The sequence below is a fragment of the Vipera berus genome (genome assembly GCF_964194415.1).
Source record: "Vipera berus genome assembly, chromosome: 2".
NCBI classification, from domain to species: Eukaryota; Metazoa; Chordata; class Lepidosauria; order Squamata; family Viperidae; genus Vipera; species Vipera berus.
This window is the reverse complement of record NC_138203.1, coordinates 143,797,146-143,817,825: the sequence shown is the minus strand read 5'-3', so window position 1 is coordinate 143,817,825 and position 20,680 is coordinate 143,797,146. Positions and strand designations below refer to the sequence as shown.

General features: G+C 42.2%; 1 protein-coding gene across 2 annotated transcripts in view; it reads right to left on the bottom strand.

The window, feature by feature from the left end:
* Nucleotides 1–244: 244 nt before the first annotated feature.
* The window catches only part of ADCY6 (adenylate cyclase 6), a 64,370-nt gene continuing 43,934 nt past the window's right edge, over nt 245–20,680 (bottom strand). For both annotated transcript variants that reach the window (XM_081319488.1, XM_081319489.1), the window contains 13 exons: nt 17,608–17,633; nt 17,048–17,195; nt 16,849–16,946; nt 15,119–15,206; nt 14,280–14,396; nt 12,308–12,469; nt 11,440–11,615; nt 8,956–8,982; nt 7,276–7,408; nt 5,093–5,356; nt 3,827–4,031; nt 3,602–3,726; nt 245–2,994 (listed from right to left, as the gene is read on the bottom strand). In XM_081319488.1, the coding sequence (XP_081175614.1) occupies nt 2,869–2,994; nt 3,602–3,726; nt 3,827–4,031; nt 5,093–5,356; nt 7,276–7,408; nt 8,956–8,982; nt 11,440–11,615; nt 12,308–12,469; nt 14,280–14,396; nt 15,119–15,206; nt 16,849–16,946; nt 17,048–17,195; nt 17,608–17,633 (1,695 nt within the window). In that variant the 3' untranslated portion in view covers nt 245–2,868. The remainder of the gene's footprint in view (nt 2,995–3,601; nt 3,727–3,826; nt 4,032–5,092; nt 5,357–7,275; nt 7,409–8,955; nt 8,983–11,439; nt 11,616–12,307; nt 12,470–14,279; nt 14,397–15,118; nt 15,207–16,848; nt 16,947–17,047; nt 17,196–17,607; nt 17,634–20,680) is intronic.

Below are 20,680 nucleotides of genomic sequence, written 5' to 3'. Positions count from 1 at the left end.
TTCTCACACAGAGGCAGACATGGCCTTGCAACTTGGGGCTTCCTAATTGTATGACGAAACCAATAACAGTACGCAATGATGCCTGTCCAATTAAACCATATAATGTTTAATGCTGCCATCGCCTTGCTCATAATTTCATTCTTGGGCGAGTGTATATTGTGTGTGCATAGGACAGAGGGAATCAAGAGATGATGGATAAGTAGACACACTGAAATTCACTACACAGAATAAAAATGAAACAGCATAATAGAAAGTGCTTTAATATATAATTTATATATAATTTATATATACACACACACGTGTGTGTATGTATGTATGTATGTGTGTATATATATATATATACACACATATACACATACACACACAAACAAAAGTACCAAATAAATGCCGTAATCACCTACTCCACTTATTTTTCTCTCCTTGGAACAAAGCTGAGCCATTTTAGCATCAGCTCTAAATGGAGTAAGCAGACATGGGCAAGATGGTTTTTTACACCAATCACTTTTCTCCTCCTGCAGAGCCTGTCATCAAGATGGGCACTAATAACACAGAGACTATGCTGAGAGGCAATTGTCTTCCATTAAAAAAGAATTCTTTAAAAAATGTGAAGCAATTAAAGATATTTTTAAATCAGCAATTTAAAATGGCCACCATCTCTCCAGCTTGCTTTAAAAAAAAACTTCATATCAATTCCCCCCCCCTCCTCTGCTTTAGAGAAACAAAACTATTTATCTTACCACCCCATTGCTTGGATGTTCTATTACCTGCCACTTCTGATCAAAGAATTGACACCCCACCACACACACACACACACCATTGGTTTAAACGTGTCCCAGTTGATGGGGGGGATGGTCAGGTGGGGAGGGAAGCTGCAATGTGCCAATTGTAGACTCAGCAGAGGCAAGAACAAAGCAACATTAGCAGAGCCCATCTGTAAAAATATGCTTGCAGCCATTAAAATCCAGAGCTGATATGAGAAAAGAGTTCCTTCAGGCAGAATCAAAAGCAAGTTACCATAGTCTCTTCAGGGAAAAAAGAAAGTTGCAGGCACCATGGAGATTACAATCATACCCTCTCCATAAAGGAGAAAACAAAGGCAAAAAATAAAGCCACAGAACTGAAGCAGGCTTCATGTCTTCATCATCCGGCAAGTCTCCTTCCCTCTGTTGGAGTTGATTCAATAATCAGTAGAAGAAATATTTTTAGAATTGAGATTCATGCAGTACCAAGTTCCACTAAGTGCAGAATTTCCATCTCTGGATGGAACCCTTTTTATCGTGTGCGCTTGCCCTTCCCCAAACAGTACAAACATTTTTATTTTTTATTATTTTTACTGCAATACTCAAGCTTAGTTTCTCCTATCTTCAAGCAATCTTTGGACAGAGAGAACCTCAGGGCCCATCCACATTCTCCCCAGTTTACACTAGTGCAGGGGTAGGCAACCTTGGCTCTTTTATGACTCGTGGACTTCAGCTCCCAGAATTCCTGAGCCAGCATGGCTCAGTTTGGAAACCTCTCCCTTTTCCCTCAGCATGGCTGGCTCGGGAATTCTGGGAGTTGACGTCCACGAGTCATAAAAGAGCCAAGGTTGCCTACCCCTACACTAGTGTGTAACATTGGCTCTTGTTGCTGATTTGTAGCCCCTTTCCTCTTCCCTCCTCTTCCAAGGTTAGGAAGGCCAATTCAAGAATTCGTGACACCTCAGTCCTGGACCACTCAATGCAATTCCTTTCCCCAACCTAATCAGCCTATAAAAAGAATGACAGGAAGACCATCAGATAGGGAAATCTGAAGAAAATTGTAGGTGGATGGGAAACAGCTGTAACAAAAGGCCCACATGGAAGGAACAGGTTCTGCCCTTCACATTTAGGAGCTAACAATTGCCATTTCTTTTCTTTCGGGGACTTCCTGCAGAAAGTGAAAGAGGTAAACCTATCAAACCACTTCCTCCAGTCATAGGTCAATCTCCTCCCTTTGCTCTTCCATACAGTGGGGCGGTGTCATTCTCTGCCTATTTTGGAAAGGCAGGGCAGGGGGAGAAAAGAAGCTGCATCACCCCCACACCTTTTCTTTGGTATCAAAAGCCAGAGTCCCAAGCTCTCTTTTCTGAAGCACCTCAAGCCTCATCATTCTTTCCTCACGTTCCAGTCACAGCAGTTTGGCAAAAAAAAAAGAGAACTGTACCCTTCCCTCCCCAAACGATCACCCCTTCCCAAGAAATACACATTCCTGAACTTCACAGTGACAAACGTGTGTGCACGTGTGTGCAAAAAAACCAAAAAAACAGACGAAGCAGGTGTTGCTGTGAGAGATGCCACATTCAATAGGCATTTGAGGCAAGCAGTGTTGATGATCTTCCCAAAGTGGCAAATGCCACCGCAAGAGAAATACAGCCTCTTCTCAAGAGCTTCCATGTAACCCTGGGGAGAGGTGAGTGGGAGGAACAGCCCTCTTCAGAATTAAAGTGAAAATATCAGCTTTCTGGATCCAGAGATTTATAAATCGGTGTGATTTTTAACCACTGCTATAGCTTTCCCTCACCAGGTTGTTTGGTCAATGCTAGAAGAGGAGCATGTTGTACAAGAACAAGTTTGTTTTCCTGATGCCAAAGAAAGGGCCCAGCAGTGGGAGGGGCACTCCAAGTTAGGCTTTGCTCCCAATAAATAAAAAAACCCAAGTCTCTTAAGGGGCAGAGTCATAACACCCATCTTCTCTTTGTCAATACCATCGAGGATGCCATGATAGAAATAGTTAAGTTTTCTCCTTTCTAGAAGTTTGGTTCTAAAATTCAGATCAAACAGAGAGAACCAATCAACCCCATGCTGTTTAAGCCCAGCTTAAAAGTTTCCTTGGTTTCAAAGGTTCTTGCTAACTGGTAGGGCCTCCATTCAAAAAATAGGTGGTCATCTCGCCTTTGCCCTTCACTTTGACAACTCCACGGCACTCCAGCTGATAACCTTTGGCAGCTAATACCTGATAGAGGTCAGTTGTCACCTAGGGAAAAAAAGCAGGGAGAAAAATACCAATTAATCAGCCAAAGAAATGTGTACGCTTAGGCTATCAACATTTCTGCTGGTACCTCTTCACCATGTGGCTGGTGTTCTTAGAACACATGGCTAAATTCACATAGCCACGAACTTACAAATCCATTATTATAAGATATAGCCAAAGCCGCAAAACTCAAAGAACTTTCATCTTAATCCAATCTAAAACTATATAGATAACTGCCTCCTGTCACTGGCTTTCTAAATTCAGATGAGTATTTTCCTGGGACCACACAGCTATCATGTGAGCCCAGGGAGAAACAGTTGCTGATTTATATAGTAATGGCCTCAAAGTCAAATCCAAATAGAGCACATTTATTTTTATCTTCAAAGAAATTTCCGGTCCAGGTAAAAGATATTCTCTATTCTCAAATATAAAATCAATATGATGCTCCACTCTTTGCAAAACCCCATCCTATGTTTCAAATTAAAGGTAGGTTCTAATTAGTGTGAGTTTGAACAATGTGATATTCAATTTAGCGCAAACGTGTATTTTAAGGTTAAGTAGTGATCATTTTATTCATGATGGGAAACGGTCACCCCGTAACTGGTCTCACCTGAATGCGGTCAGGGACACCAGTGCTATCCATACGGCTGGAAACATTTACAGTGTTGCCCCAGATATCATACTGTGGCTTTCGGGCTCCAATCACACCAGCCACTACTGGACCAATGTTTAGTCCTAGAAGGGAGGAAAGAATGTCAAAAGTCATGATTAAACATCAACTTACATACTTTGAAACCTCTCTTTTCCCCCTTGCTACTTCCAAGACTTTACTGACCAATTTTCATTTGAAAATTATTGAAAGAGTGTTCATTGATATATTTCATCTGCTCCATGAGCCTCATGGCATAGTCGGCCAGTGCAGTGATGTGAGAGCGCCCCTCTCGGTCATAGGTGCTATCATTTAGCCCTGATGCTGCCATGTAAGTACTTCCAATTGTCTTGATCTTCTCCAGCTGCCTGAATGGTTCGTCACTGATGATCTACAGACAGGAGCAAGGTTTTATATTACCATTTAAAATATTCCCAGATAGGCAGAAACTTGGCCCTGCTCCTAAAATTGTTTCTTACGCTTTTGATACAGGGTCAACAAGACAGGGTAAACTGCATAAATGTGCTACAAATGTGCTTCCTTCTTAGCCTTGGACACCTCTGTTGTGATGCTGTGGGGAGGCACTGCTACAATCGATGGCTAGTGCCTGCCAGCAGTCTTCCCTTTTGAAACTCCTGGATGGTTAGACCTCCTACACACCACCTGGGCTATCGGCAGTGTATAATGCTGAAGGTTATCTGCCAATATGATCCCAAGTTGTTCAGGGCTAAAATCAAGACCTGACTGATCCTGTCAGGAGTAATGGTGGTGCGGTGGTGGTGGTGCGGTAATTAGAATGCAGTATTTCAGGCTAACTCACTGTTCACTGCCAGGAGTTCGATCCTCACCGGCTCAAGGTTGACATCCTTCTGAAGTTGGTAAAATGAGGACCCAGATTGTTGGGGGCATCATGCTGACTCTGTAAACCACTTAGAGAGGGCTATGAAGCACTCTGGACCAGTATATGAGTCTAAGTGCTATTGCTATTGCTGTCACAATAGCCTAGAACACGGGTCGGCAACCCGCAGCTCTGGAGCCACATGCAGCTGTTTCAGCCTTCTGCGGCTCCGAGTCGTCCTCCGCCATTTGCAGAGAAAGAGACAGAGACAGCGAGAGGCACTTGCGCCAGCTTTCACCTAGCAGGTTTCTGCATTGTAAAGAGCAGATAGTATTATAGAGGCAAATGACCCATACCATATTATAACATGATCTTTCTATTTTCCCTTCAATGCTATCTAAGGTAGAGTAGGCACTGGGCTCTCCAGCTGTTGTTGGGCTGTAATTCTGTAATTCTTCACCCATTTTGCCACACTGCTTAGAGCTAATGGGAATTGTAGTCCAGCAACACCTGGAGGGCCGTGTCATGCCACTTCCTGAAAAACTCAAGACATTTTACCCCACTGAGTTCTAGTGCCTTCCATTTTTCAATCTTCTAAAAAAATGCATACTCACCTCGTCAAAGTCAGCAATGATCTCGTTGAGCAACCGAAGGCATTCAACACCCTCATTGTTGGCTTCCAGCTCCACGTAGAACTCAGAGAAATTGCTGATCGAGGCAAACATGACAGCCACACACTCACACGACTGGTGGTACAGCTCATCATTGAGGCGTTCCCGGGCCAGAAAGTGAGCTGCCACATCTTTGGGCAAGATGTTGTGTAACAACCGACGATTATAGGCCTGCAGCTCTTCCATCTCTTCCTTTTCACTTGTAGCCTGGGAGAAATCAAGTCATTACTTATGCAGAGTTAAACAGAAGGAAATCTTAACCTATGAATAGATCTCTCGGGGTGACTTACAATGGATCAACAAAAGTTCTTGATTCTTGCAGTCACAAACTGAAAACTATCCTTTTGCAGAAGTAAAATGGCTGGCTGGATAGGCTAAACTGGATTTCGGTACATTTCTTGCTTCATTTAATTTTAGTATTCATTTTTTTTAAATCTAAAGATACTGTATGTACTCTGTCTACCCTGAATTATACAAGGTTTGTAATTTATTCATGTTCAATACATTCAAGATTAATAGGAGCTACAGTCTCATTTTGCAGAAGCCTCAAACGTTAAGAAAAAGTTGAATTCTGTAGTATATAAAAATTCTGTATGTGTAGGTGGTTTACATATGTATCTGCGTTGCATCTGTTTCCTCTGAAACAATTTAAGTTAATAAGATAAATTGGTTTTCCCCAATCTGACAGTCTCTGTCACCTCACATATCATAGTTATTGTCCATATTAGTTGAGAATAATGAGAATTGTAATACAGTATTTCACATATTCATTTTGTTCTGGCATATCCATTCAATTTTTAATAGATGGTCATGATCTTTTGATTCTCTAGCAATTTAGAAATTAATATGGGGACATATTATTCTGTACGCATATTATTCTATATTTGGTGTATTCTTGGAATCTTAAAAAAATTGACAAAATTTTTTGAAGGGACAGTTATCTTTCACTTATACAGGTAGTCTTTGAGTTACAACCAAAATTTTGATCAGGATTTCCATTGCTAAACAAGGCGGTTGATAAGTGAGTTGTGCCGACTTTTACAACCTGTTTTGTTACAGTTGTTAAGCAAATTCCTGAAGTGAAGTGAATGATGCAGTTGTTAACTGAATCTGACCTCTCCCATTGACTTTGTTTGTTGGAAGGTTGCTGGGATGCTGCAACGGTCATAAATACATGCCAGTTGCCAAGCGCCTCAATTTGGATCACATGATTGTGTGGCTCCTGTGATGGGCGTTAAGTGTGAGGACCAGTTGTAACTCATTTTTTCAGTGCTGTTGAAACTTTTAAAGGTCGCTAAATGAATGGTTGTATGTCAACAACTACCTGTAGTACGATCTGAATAAGTTATCTCCATATCCATAGGTCAACAAGAGTTGTTGTTTTTTGGGGGGCCAGGAGTCTTGAATGGTAGGCTACTGAAAAATTTTAACTGCATTTGTTATAGATTTTAAGCCTTCCATTAAGTAGATATCAACCAAAATCAACGTATCTTATTTTACTTATATAGTAAGAAAGGAATATATTCCACAACTGGGTGATACTTGAGGAGTTAAAGTTTCTGTCTCACCACAATTCTTCAAAGACCTTATATCTCAGCTGGTATCTACAGGGTTGGATGTTATACAACAGTGGGCCACAACCTTTCCAGCTCTCAGTCTGGTGGGGGCAGAGGCAGCCATGGCAATGGGGTGGAAAGAGGGGCGTAAGGGCACCCACCACTTTCACAAATGCAGCAGAGCACACAAGCACACATGCCCCACCCCCGCTTGCACAAATAGAGTTTTGTGTGTTCATCCGCTAGCCCTCCACTTATGCAGCCCGGTTCCAATGGATTGCAGCCTGCAGCTTGGGGGTTGGGGACTCTCGTCGTACAGCTACATCATTAAGAGCTTCTATGGCAAAGTATAGGCAATAGGATCTGAGAAGATGGACTGGCAGCTAACCTTCTCCCTGCCTACTGCTGATAAAAACTCTAAGGCTCTTTCCAGTCCAGACCCTGACAAAGAGAAGAAGGAATGTTAAAGAGCTGGACAAAAGGTAAGAGCCAATCGCAAATCTGGGTATTCACCAATACTACAAACACTCTTGCAAGTTATTTTGAGAATCTCTATTTTGTCTCCAGTACCTGTTGCTTCCAGAGAAAATCAAGGCGTGCTGTTGATTCGACTTGCTGGGCATGAAGATAGAGGGCCAAAGCAAAAAGTAACAGGATAACAGGTGTCATGTACTGCAGAGGCACTTTTTTCACTGAAAAATTACTAAAATAAATTGGGGGAGGCAGAAAAAAAGAGAGTAAAGAAAGAGCACAAAGTAGTAAATTTTTACTTCTCATGAGCCTAACATCTCAGAGCTTTACCCCATGATCTTTGCCTCTCCAATTCAATCAGCATTCCTAATTATGCTGTTGCCAGCTGGCCTTAGATGCTATGTTGTTTGTTGTGGGATACACAGTGACAGTAAAGATATTCTATTCTATTCTATATTCTAGCCCTTCCCAACCTGATGTAGTCCAGACTGGTTAGGAACTGGAAGATATAGAATCCCCAACCAGACCACGTTTTAGTCCAAACAAACCTAGGAGGTTTCAGTCCAAACAAATCTAAGATGGGGAAAGCAGCCATATGCACAAAGGCAGGAGGTGCCTTGGAAGAATAAAAATAAACATACAGTAATGTGAATCTTGAAAGACCTCCACTGGTTTTCAGTTGCTCATAAGGTACCATTTAAGGTCAACCTTTAAAGCCTTAAATGGCTTACAGCCCAGCTGTCTAAGGCAGGGGTCCTCAACCTTGGCAACTTTAAGACTTGTGACTTCAACTCCCAGAATTCCTCAGCCAGCTTTGCTGGGAGTTGAAGTCCACAAGTCTTAAAGTTGCCAAGGTTGAGGACCCCTGGTCTAAGGGACTGCTTCTCCTAAAGCCAATCTGTGTAGTTATTTAGTCATCAGGAGTGGCCATCTTGAAGACATCTACTTGTCAGAAGCTTATCTTTCTATTAGATGGAGAGGTCTTTCTCCTGCATGGCTCCCAACCATGAAGGGTGCTCCCTTGGGAACTATGTTGGGTCCCCATCTTTCTCAGACTTAAATATTTTTTCCAGGCTTTAATTACCAAAATAATAATAATAATAATAATAATAATAATAATAATAATAATAATAATAATAATAATAATAATAATAATAATAATAATAATAATAATAATAATAATAATAATAATAATTCTCAACTTTTTGTATCTTTTTAGCCATGTTTGAGAGTTCCCCAGAGCAGAAAGGTAAGATTGGGTCAACCAAATCATCATCATCATCATCATCATCATCATCATCATCATCATCATCATCATCATCTATTTTCTAAACCTTTAATTGTCATTCCTCATTTAAAATAATTCCAAAGTTAGTGCACAACTGCAGTTGTTTACTGTGGTCCCTTGATACAGTTTGCTTTTCTCTCTTCTGTTATATTAAGTCCCTCCAGGCACTCCATTCATTTTAAATTTAGATTGCAAGATCCTCTGGATATGTACTTATCTTGTCCTTCTGCTCCTTAAACAATATCAATTTTGTATTGTAGTAGAAACCCAAAGCTAGGATGAGCAAAAACAAGGGGAATAGGCAAAATATCTTTTCAGTTCCACAGTTCAGGGGACTAATGCTTTTTTTTTTCCTAAGAGCATTACCTTTCAAACACATTTTGCCAAATTTTGGTGATACTTTCACAAGCTTCTGAAACTTCTCTACACAACTCTTGTCTCCCTGCCATCAATTCTCCCTCTCATTTAATCCACACCCAATTCCTACTCACCAGGGCTGAGTCTCATTGAAGGCTGGCCTGTTTTGGAGAGGAGAAAAAAAAGGCATTTTTAGAAATAGTCCTTATTCAAGTCTGAATTATTCTGGTCTCTTTTCCTTCATTTAATACAAGGGTCTCAAAACTTGGCAACTTTTAAGACTTGTGGACCTCAATTCCCAGAATTCCCCCTGCCAGCCATACTTGAAGTTGAAGTCCATAAGTTTTAAAGCTGCCAAGTTTGGAGACCCCTAGTTTAATAAATACTTTCAGATAACTATATGATTTTGAAGGTTCACCGAGAACAAGGCTCAGAAGAACGAGATTGGCTTCTGAATGCCAATATTCTAATTCCAACCTGGCTTCTCTTCCACAATCCCAATCTTCCACAATCCCACCGTTCTGTCTCTTGGGCAGCCAGCAGCATTTCACAGATTTGCCAAATTAGTTTTCCCTCCCTCCACAACTTCATCTATTGAATGCTTTCGCTTTATATGTGAGGTTATATAAATATTTCAAAAGATTCCACCCATTTAATTTAAATAGTTAAATAAAAATCATAAAAAAATTGGAGGTCAGCAGATGCCATCTACTGTTGCAAAAACAACAGTTGTAATCTCCTATCCAGAGAAAATCCTAACTTAAGGAGAAAAGAGATTTGTAATTTTTTCCCTGTTTTCTTCTCCTCTTTCCAGTGGGCAAAAAAAAATCAAGGATATGCATGTGGGGAGGAAGGGTAAATCCCTCCCTCTGTATTTGTGTGTGTGTGTGTGTGTGTCTGTGTGTGTGTGTGTGTGTGTGTGTGTGTATTCAGTCCAAAGGAATAAGCACTCATATATGGAGCAGCATTTATAATACACTGGAGAAAGTTTGTACAAATGTGCCTTTTGGGCCTTCAACTACCCAGAGGCTACCCAGACTCTGTTTTTCAGGATGCTATCTATTTCTCTCTATTTGTCCCTGGGGTCTAGGATTTTCAGAAAATCTGGCTGGGTTTGCTCAACATGCTAACTGGGCCAAAGACAGAGTAAACATGTTGTGTGAACACCATAATCCAGGAAAAGTGGGGCGGCTAGAAAGGTGAATCAATCTTCTAGGGAAAAAAGTTGGTTAGGGAGCACCTGAAGAAGACAGAACTCACTGGCAGAATGTTGGCAGCCACAAAACACAGCCCTTAACACTGAATCATTGATGGATTGCTCCACCCGCCTACTACTGGTTGCCTGGCCAATCAAGAAGTGCTATTCATTGCCAATACAATGCTCTTCTTAAAGAACATCAGGCACTCACGGGAGGAAGTAGGCAGCAGCTCATGGATGGTTTTTCAGCCAGTTTGATGTGTTGCCAGATCTATTGGTAAGGGGCTATCACTACATCACTGGACTGAAGAAACAAACTAAATAAAAGGTTGTACATTAAGCCTTAGATAGGCTCAATGCTGGTAGATAGGTAGTTAGTTCAAGAAGCCAAAAATCTCATACCTTTTGGGGGCATAATTACATTATTGTCCTCCCACAGTAGCTCTGGGTGTTAGAACTAGTAGCAATCCCATAGTAGCTCTGGGTGTTAGAACTAGTGGCAATAAGATCATTTCCCTGCATTTGAGAAAATACTGTAAAAAGATGGTGCTATATTATCTTTACCACTAGTACTAACACTTTTGTAATAATTTCCAATGCTAGATTCAAGGTGGCACAGAGATGTCAAATCTGATGATGGAACAGGTGGTCCTTGGTTAACAACCACTTATTCAGTGACCATTCAAAGGCAGAACGGCATTGAATGAGTGATAGTTATGACCGGTCCTCAAAGTTCTGGCCATTCCAGAACCCCTACAGTCATGTGATCATGATCTTTGGCAACTAGCTCAGTTGTATCATCCTGCAATCACATGATTGCATTTTGCAAACTTCCCTGCTGGTTTTCCACAAGCAAAGTCAATGGAGAAGCTGGCAAGAAAGGTCACAAGTTGCTCAGGTAAGTCTCTCCCACCTGTGCACCCTCCCCAGCTTCTCTGTGTTCACAATGCATCTCCTTGGCCAATTGTGCACTTTCCCCCACCCAGCAGCAAGCACCCAAGCCCCATCGTGCTCGCACCCTGCCTCATGCATCCAGGAACAGCCACCTCTGGTTGCACCATATTTACACTGTACATCGCCCACTACTCCAACACCTTCCCTCTCCCAGCAAGCATTTATCTGCCGCTACCCTGCTTGAAAACCACTTGGGATTTGCTTTGGCTGTGGAAGCTGGCAGAAAGGTGCAAGGTGGTCCTTGCTTGATGACCGGTAATCTTCACTTCATGACAGCAATAGGGAGTGCAGGGATTGCCGTTGTTAAGTGATGTGAGCACATGACATTGTACTTTACAATTGTATTACTTAGCAACAGAAATCCCAATCCCAATTTTGGTCATAACTCTATAGAAGAATTGGGGAACCACCTCACCCACCCCAAGAGACTGAGATTATTCCCACCCCTGGAGAGATAGATTCTTACAGAGCATTAGTAGCCACCAGCAAGTCATAGTTGTCAAACAGCACGCCCTGCGGGCCCTCAGCCAGTACCAAGTATACCACCTCCATCACCACCAGCAGTGCCAGCTTCCTAAGGCTACTGATGTGCAGGAAGATGGAAGAGGCCAGCAGACTCAGCAACACCGAGTAAGTGAAGTACTAAAAGAAAGAAAGGATAGAGATTTGTAAGGACTCCCCTTACAAATCCAGATGGGTTCCCAGAAGTTCACTATTACTCCCTCAAGGCATTGCAAACTCTGTTTTCTCCCCTGAAATGAGATGTGCTAACACAGGGGTGTCAAACTGCTGGCCCGCGGGCCAGATGCATCATACCAAAGCCGCGCCCACCCCATTGCCGGCAATGCAAAAAGAGTCGCGATACGTCACGTGACGTGGCGAGTTTGACACCCATGGGCTAACAGCTAATCACAATGGATGTTACAAGTCTCCTCCTTCAGTATCAGAGGCACAAGGCTATAAGCATCATGCTGCTGGGGGGAATTGGCTCTCTGATTCCAGCATAGTCAGCCAAACAATGGATATAGACTTTTACTATTTAGCAAGAGTTCAGTTCTTCTCATCTCATCCAGCAGGCTTCTTACCTCTTACTCTCCTCCTGCTTCCACCAACACATTTCCCCATTCCAAACTCAAGCAAACTCCATGGCCAAGAGAGGCCAGTCCACCTATCGAGGTACTTCTGGGAGGGCAAAATGGAGTGGAGGAGGAGGAAGGAGACAACCCTTCAGAAAGAAATGCTCCATGCCCCCCTGCGCACAAAGCTTGACATCCATCCTCATGCCCTACCCAAACCCCATTTTTCTACCCCAAAGCCTTCTCTGACCCACATACCTCAGGGAAACTGCAGGTCAAGTCATCCTTCCCTTGGCAGGGCGGAGTGTCTGATGCCAAGGTATAATTGAAAGCATGGAGATAACAGGGATCTACTGTAGCTGGAGTAACGTTGAAGAATCTAACCACACAGTCTTGGAGCCGGACCCGACTGCAAGCAAACTAAAAGGTAGGTTAATTCAGCTAAGGAATAGCTGCTCCACAGTTCTAGAACCCCCTGATCATTGGCGGGATTCAGCCAGTTCGGTAGAACTGGTAGCTAATTTTTTGTTGCCCAGGCCCAGAATGGACTTCCGGAAGCGGCATCCACATAGAGAACCGGTTGCTCGCCTATTTGAATCCCACCACTGCCTCTGATCCCTAGTGGGACTGAGTCTATGACAGATCCCTGAGGCTCCAGGGATGCAGACAGGTGATAAAAAGCATTCCTGAGATTTCATAGGGAATTGAACGTCAAAATGCTGCTCACGGCATCCAGAGGCCTTTCCTCAGCTTTCCCTTGCCATTTGGGAATTCTGACAGTTGTAATTCCAACATGTGGGGATGATACCAATTTAGGGAAATATTAATGCATATGGTTTTCCTGTTTTTTCTTCTTCTTGCCAAACAACATTTTGCATAATTTTAGAAATCTTCAGTGCAATAGTTGTTTGATCAGAAAACAGTAGCGGAGGAAGAAAAATAAAACTTCTGCATTCCCTCTGTTCAAAATCTAACAGAGTGGAATATGCTAAGTCCTAACAGTGCTAAGTCCTAGTAGAGTCTACTTGAGGTGATATACAATATCAGCTAACTGTGGTTTGTAAAGCATGGTTTATAACTTGGCAGGTCTCTGTAGTTCACTTGCAAACTATAACATCTGGTAAATATCTCCTATAACTTGCTGTAATACACATAATCCTCGACTTACAACAGTTCATTTAGTGACCCTTCAAAGTTACAACAGCACTGAGAAAAGTGACTTATGATCGTTTTTCACAGTTACAACCTTTGCAGCATCCCCATAATCACATGATCAAAATTCAGATGCTTGGCAACTGATTCATATTTATGACCGTCGCTGTTTCCCAAATCACAACAATCTGAGGACCCAGATTGTTGGGGGCAATTAAGCTGACTTTGTAATAATGCCGCTTGGGGGGGTGTGTGAAAGCCCGAACAAGCAGGCATATACATAGAATGAAGGCTACTGCTAAGCTTGTAAGCCGCCCTGAGTCTTCGGAGAAGGGCGGGATATAAATGGAATTAAAATAAAAAATAAAATAAATGTGATCACCTTTTGTGACCTTCTGCAAAGCCAATGGGGAAACCATATTCACTTAACTATTGGGTTACTAAGTTATCAACTGTAGTGATTCACTTAACAACTGTGGCAAGAAAGGCTGTAAAGGTAAAGGTAAAGGTTCCCCCGCACATGTGTGCTAGTCGTTTCCGACTCTAGGGGCCGGTGCTCATCTCCATTTCAAAGCCGAAGAGCCAGCGATTGTCTGAGGACGTCTCCGTGGTCATGTGGCCGGCATGACTAGATGCCAAAGGCGCACGGAACGCTGTTACCTTCCCACCGCAGTGGTCCCTATTTTTCTACTTGCATTTTTACGTGCTTTCGAACTGCTAGGTTGGCAGAAGCTGGGACGAGTAACAGGCGCTCACTCTGTTATGCAGCACTCGGGATTTGACCCGCCAAACTGCCGACCATCTGATGGACAAGCTCAGCGTCCTAACCCACTGAGCCACTGCGTCCCTAGAAAGGCTGTAAAGTGGGGCAAAACTCACTTAACAAATGTCTTGCTTAACAACAGAAACTTTGGACTCCATTGTGGTCGTAAGTCGAGGACTACCTGTATTCAGACCCTATCATTGATCATCTCTGCCTATAGCAATCTTTGTTGCCCAATTTAGTATCACCTGAACAATCTTGTGCATTCAAGACCTTTGCCCCTCAGCCCTCCTCCAGCCTCCCTTCTTCTCATACCATGTTGACAAAGGCAGAGATGAAGACAAGCAGGATGGAGACAACGCCAGTAATGGTGCTGTTGATTCGGGATTGGATGATCTTGCAAGAAACACGCTGCAAAGCGGCAGGAAAGGGCTACAAGGGATTGGAAAAGGTTGAATGAGTAAAGGGGTGCTGGTATTACCATTCATCGCTTCCAACTAGTTCCAACTATCCCCCTTAGCCTGATGGACTCCAGAGCCAGATAGCAGGAATCAAGTTTATGGCAGCCTTTAATCTAGAAGACTCTACAGTGGGGATTCAGGCTGTCTACTGAGAAGCTGAATTGTGCTCAGCAGACAATAATAATATAATAATGATACTGTAGACAATATTATTTTCCAATAACACTGGATAATACTACTGGAAACAACATTGGAGATGGATGAATAATCTGGTCTGATATAAGGCAACTTTCATTTTTCTATTTCCCCAATCTGGCAAAAAAAGAAGAAACTCCAAATCTTGCTTGTTTACTGGTCCAACACCAATTAGTACTTTCCTCCATCTGCAACTTGGCTGGAGCCAGTGCAAAAAGAGAAAACACCGTAATAAAACTCCATAGGTTCTGAAATGGCTTTCCAGAAGCAGGTGTTTTTCAAGCGTGTTGTGGCTGGCTAGAAATCCTATGCAGTGTAATCCCAAACACACCTTAAAGGTACCCACCAGCTGGGGAAGAATGTTCCCCCTGGAAAATTATACACATCTCTCTACTCTTGATAAGAAGATGTGCCCAAGCGGAGTCCACAGCTGGTGGAAACAAAGTCAGAACGAATCAAGATTTGCTCGTTTGTGGGATTTGTGAGAGTGTAACTTACATCAAGGCAGGAATAAATGGCACACACAAAAAGAATGGAGGCCAGGATGATGAAGATACTGATGTAGGCACCAAGCATCAGAGAGGAACTACGGAAATAAGGAACACAGTTAAGTCTGAGAAATCCGGACACTGTCATTAAATTAACCTTTTCAGTACTTGCTAGTATACAGGCCTGACTATCCCCAACTTGAGCCCTTTAGGTATGATGGAAGACTATTCCCACTATCCCCAACACATCCAATGTTGGCTGGGTGGTCATAACCCAACACATTTGGAAACATCAGATTATTAAAGTACATTGCCCCAATCTTGCACTAGGCTGCTACAGCACTGAAGTAGGTATTGCAGCTATGTCACAAAGCATCTGGGACTCCATCGCTTCAGAACGACTTTCACTTTGTTTTGCTCAAACATCAGCTTCAAAACAGTTCCAAGGGAATGCACCATTCTCCTTCCCATGGTGCTGTTTCTAAATTAATCTTTCTAGTAGACGATCCCTTCATACGACAATAATATTAAGGCAAAGCTGGAAATCTATGTAGTTAGGTGTGTGCGTGCATGGTGTGTGTGTGTGTGTGTGTGTGTGTACATACAACTTGCAATTTTTTATTTGGATGATTTTGTAGTCATTTGGTTGAAGCAGTCTCCAAACTTATTTTGAACTTTCAGGTTCCCTGGAGCATTAGAAGTTACTTAATATTGCTTTCTGGAACAGCATATTTGTTCGTAGCACAATATGGTATACATGTGATATGGAATTCGGGTTTTTGCATCTGTGTGTACTAAAGCACATGGCTACTTTGGCTATAAATGTCCCAAATACAGGCACTCCTCAACTTACAACCACAATTGGGACTAGAATTTGTGTTGTTATGCCAGGCAGTTGTTAAGGAAGTCGTGCCTAATTTTTCAAAAAAAATTTTTTTGCCACAGTTAAGTAATCGCTGGAGTTGTTAAGTGAGTCACATCATCAATAAACAAATCCAGCTTCCCCATATTGATTTTGCTTGTTGGAAGTTGTTGGGAATGTAGCAAATAGTGATCACGTGATCCCGGGATGCTGCACCTCTCGTAAATTCATGCTGGTTGCCAAGCCCCAGAATGTTGATCATATGGCTATGGAGATGTTCCAATGATCATATTTGTGATGCTGGTTTTAAGTCACTTTTTTCAGTACAAGTAATCCTTGATTTACAACAGTTCATATAGTGATCGTTCAAAATTACAATAGCATTGAAAAAGGTGGCTTATGACTGTTTTTCACATTTATGACTGTTGCAGCATCCCCATAGTCATGTGATCAAAATTAAGGTGCTTAGCAACTGGCTCGTATTTATGGCGGCTGCAGTGTCCTAAGGTCACTGACTTCTGACATGCAAAGTCAATGGGGAAGCCAGATGTGCTTAGCAGCCGTGTTACTAACGTAACAACTACAGTGATTCACTTAACAACTGTGGCAAGAGAGGTCGTACAATGAGACAAAATTCACTTACAATTGTCTCTTAGCAACCTGAGCTCAATTGTGGTCATAAGTTGAGGACTACCTGTACCGTGATAATTTTGAATGGTCCCTAGACAAACGGTTATAAGTTAAGGACTACCAATACTGGGTACACTAAGATCTTTTCATGTATGTATCTTTTCATCACGGACGTGCACATGCTTATGTATATAATATGTTTGCAGAAAGAGTACATGAGAACGTACTCTTGTACGGGTGTTACTCACTGTGGGAAGATGACTATCTGGATGCAACAAATGAAGCAGAAGACTAGCATGGTGCAAGCCACATAATTACCAAAGCGGGTATCCACCTTTTTGGAATACTATAGGATTAAAAGAGAAGAAAAAAATTACCAAGGAATTGAAGAACAGATGCCTTTGTGCCCAATTTGAAATCTCAATTCTAGACAGAGAAGGGAAATACCTTTCTCTCCAACTCAGGTTTCTGGAAAGTGAGCAGAAAACGTTTGACATGATCCTTGCGCAGCTGGTCAATGCTTCGAGCATCGATGGCCCTGCCCAAGAACTCATCAACCTCATCTTCAGGATTTAAGGCTTCCTGTGTACTTCGGCTATGGGAAAGCAAAGTTCAGGTTGGAGAGTAAAGAGACACACGAGACAATTTATTTTATTCATTTGTATTCCACTTATTATTCTTATAAATAACTCAAGGCAGCAAACATACGTAATACTCCTCTCCTCCTATTTTCCCCATAACAACAATCCTGTGAGGTGAGTTGAACTGAGAGAGAATGACTGATCCAAAGTCACCAGCCGACTTTCATGCCTAAGCTGAGACTAGAACTCACACTCTCCCAGTTTCTAGCCTGCCGGCTTAACCAGTAGACCAAATAATGTGACCTCTCTGCAATTGATGCCATCTTTCATATATTGCCAGAAGATAGTTTAGGTTCTCTGGCTTGAATGATTTTCTCCATCCCCACTGTCAAAATCTCAAGGAAGTTGTAAAATGAAGGCACTTACTTGTCTTTGCTGGAATCATCAATACCCTAAAAAAAGAGAGAGAGAGAGAAAGAGAGAGAGAGGGTATCATGTTCAAGAGAACACAGTATATATTAATTTGGATACTACCCATTCCCTTTAAGGTAAATCTCAAAAAAATGCAGAAAAACGTGATAATTGCAACGAATACAGGCAGTCCTCATTTAACGATGGTAATTTGGACCAGAATTTCCCCTGCTAAGTGATGTGGTCATAAAATGTGATGTTACATGACCACATCGCTTAGCAATGGCAATCCTGGCAGTTCCTGTTGCTGTTAAGCAAGAATCGTTGGTCAATAAGCAAGGACCTCCTCACAATTTCCCACCGGCTTCCCACAAACAATGTCAGTGGGAAAGGTGGCAAGAAGTTGCAAGTCCCAGGCAGCTTGCAAGCCAGGTGGGGAAGGATATTTGGGTGGGTACAGCAGCACGCGCAAGTGTTTTCAGGCCCAGGGTTGGCTGCTGCCAGGTGGGGCTGACTTACCCGAGTGACTTACAACCTTCCCTGCTGGTTTTCCCAATTGAAAGCCAGCAGGGAAGGTCGCAAATAGTGATCATGTAACTGTGGTGCCACAACTGTTATAAGTACAAGTCAGTTACCAAGTACCCCAATGACTGTGGGTGTGGTACAACGGCCAGAACTACAAGGACCATTCATAAGTGGTACTCATTCAGCACCGTGGCACCTTAGTGGTCAGTAAGCAAGGAGTACCTGTGTAATTTTATATGTGGTGAAAATTTGTAATAATGTGGTTACAGTATTCCTCAAATCGAGACTACAACTCTCAGTGTGCTGGTGGCTACGATACCAGGAAACCCAGAAATTGTAATTCTGAGATCTTTAGAAAGCAGCAATCTTGGGAAGAGCACTCCTGGTAAGTGTTGCCAGCAACATAGTTTTCAATCAAAAATTTTCTCTTTTTTTTTGGCAGACATTCCCTGGACATACTTGGGATTTTAAGTTCCCATACACGTATAGAGGTAGTCCTTGACTTACAACCATTCGCTTAGGGACCGTTTGAAGTTGCAACAGCACTGAAAAAAGTGACTTATGACTGTTTTTCACACTTATGACCATTGCAGCATCTCCATAATCAAAATTCAGATGCCTGGTAACTGGCATGTATTTACGACGGTGGCAGTGTCCCAGGGTCACACCATCACCTTTTGGGACCTTCTGACGAGCAAAATCAATGGGGGAAGCCAGATTCATGTTAAGTAACCATGTTACTAACTTAACAACTGCAATGAGTCACTTAATAACCGTGGCAAGAAATATTATAAAATGGGGCAAAGCTCACTTAACAACTGCCTTACTTAGCAACAGAAATTTTGGGCTCAATTGCGGTCGAGGACTGTCTGTACCAAATTAGGTATTTCTGGCAGTATTCACCCAAAATGGATAAGGAAGGGTGATGGTGGTGGTATTTGCAAGCCTGTTTTTTTTTTTTTAAAAAAAAAGAACATTCAAAGACAGCACCCTCTAAGGCTGCCCTTTTTCTCTCTGCTCCAAACCTCCGTAAAGCTGAGAAAAGAAACATAGTAAGGTTGTTGGCTGTGCACTTCATTATACCAACACAGGGAACAGAAGCAGAGCCCTTCCCCTGGACTCTCCCATTTCAAACACAAAAAGGGAGGTGCAATAAATTTGACTGGCTTGGGCTGGCCTTTGGCCAACAAAACAACATTGCCTTACAGCTTGTCAGAGAATAGTTGAGATTTACAGCTAAGCAGCAGGACGGCCTGCTGGCTGGTTAACGCTCAATGTAATAGGTGTGGGAAAGAGGTTCACAGAGACTTTGGGAGGCCGAGCCGTGAGTTTTCACAGAAGAATAATTGCCAATCTCTACTACCTTTAAAAAAAAAGTCTCCTTTTTCACATTCGGTCTCTGACTTCAAGCAAGCGAGACATTTGTTAAGTGAGTTTTGCCCCACATTTTGACCTTTCTTGCCACAGTTGTTAAGTGAATCACTGCAGTTGTTAAGTTAGTTACATGGCTTCCCCATTGATTTGGCTTGTCGGAAGGTTGCAAAAGGTGATCGCGCGACACTGGGACGCCGCCACCCTCATAAATATGAATCAGCTGCCAAACATCTGAATTTTGATCACATGACCAGGGGACACTTCAACGGTCATGTGTGTGAAAAATGGTCATAGGTCACTTTTTCAGTGTGATTGTAACTTTGAATGGTCACTAAATGAACTGTCAGTAGAGGACTACCTGTACTGTATAAGTATATAGTCTGTTGCCTGAGCCCAAAAGCCTTCTAGAGTAATCATCAATTACAATTATTTTATAAGTGGAATTCATCATTAAGTAATTACTTTTAGCTGAAGAATGTAACAGAGATAGATGTTATAACCATATCTGATCAGTAAGGTGAAAGTAATAACAGCTAGAAAACCTGGGCTAATTAAAAATATTATTTAACTGCCACGTATGAAAATCAAAGTTGGCACCAGGCAAGCCACTCCAAGATATATATGAAATACCACGCTGAGAAACCTCAATTCATTATCTGCCTTACTTCACATGAAAGGGAAAAGTTAAGAACTTGTGTGGATGGGGTCCAAACCATTTCAGAAACTAAAATGGTCAGAACATAGTTATACTTAAAAATGATTGGGAAGCCACTGCCATAGTTTCAAAATTAGTGAGCTATGACCAAACCCTCCAGTCCTGATCAACAATCTGTGTATTTTGTAGCAGCTAAAACTCCCAACCTGTCTTCAAAGGCAATACTACCTACGATCCATCATTAGGGTAATTTAAATGGGATATTATCTGGGCGTACAATATTGCAGCCAGGCTACCTTTGTGAAGAACAGACACAGTTAGCATACCACTGAAGATGGGGAGAGGAAACTGTATACCATGGGATCTGCTTTGAACTTCTAAGGCAAAGTCAACTCTGTGGTAATAGCATCCCAGAATGGCAAATGCATTCCTTATGGAGGGTACAAATTGTTCCAGGGCAGGCCAAAACACCCCTGTCCTTCTCTGGTCACAGAAATCTTTCCATTTTGCTTAAAACTGAACTTCAGTTCTTTA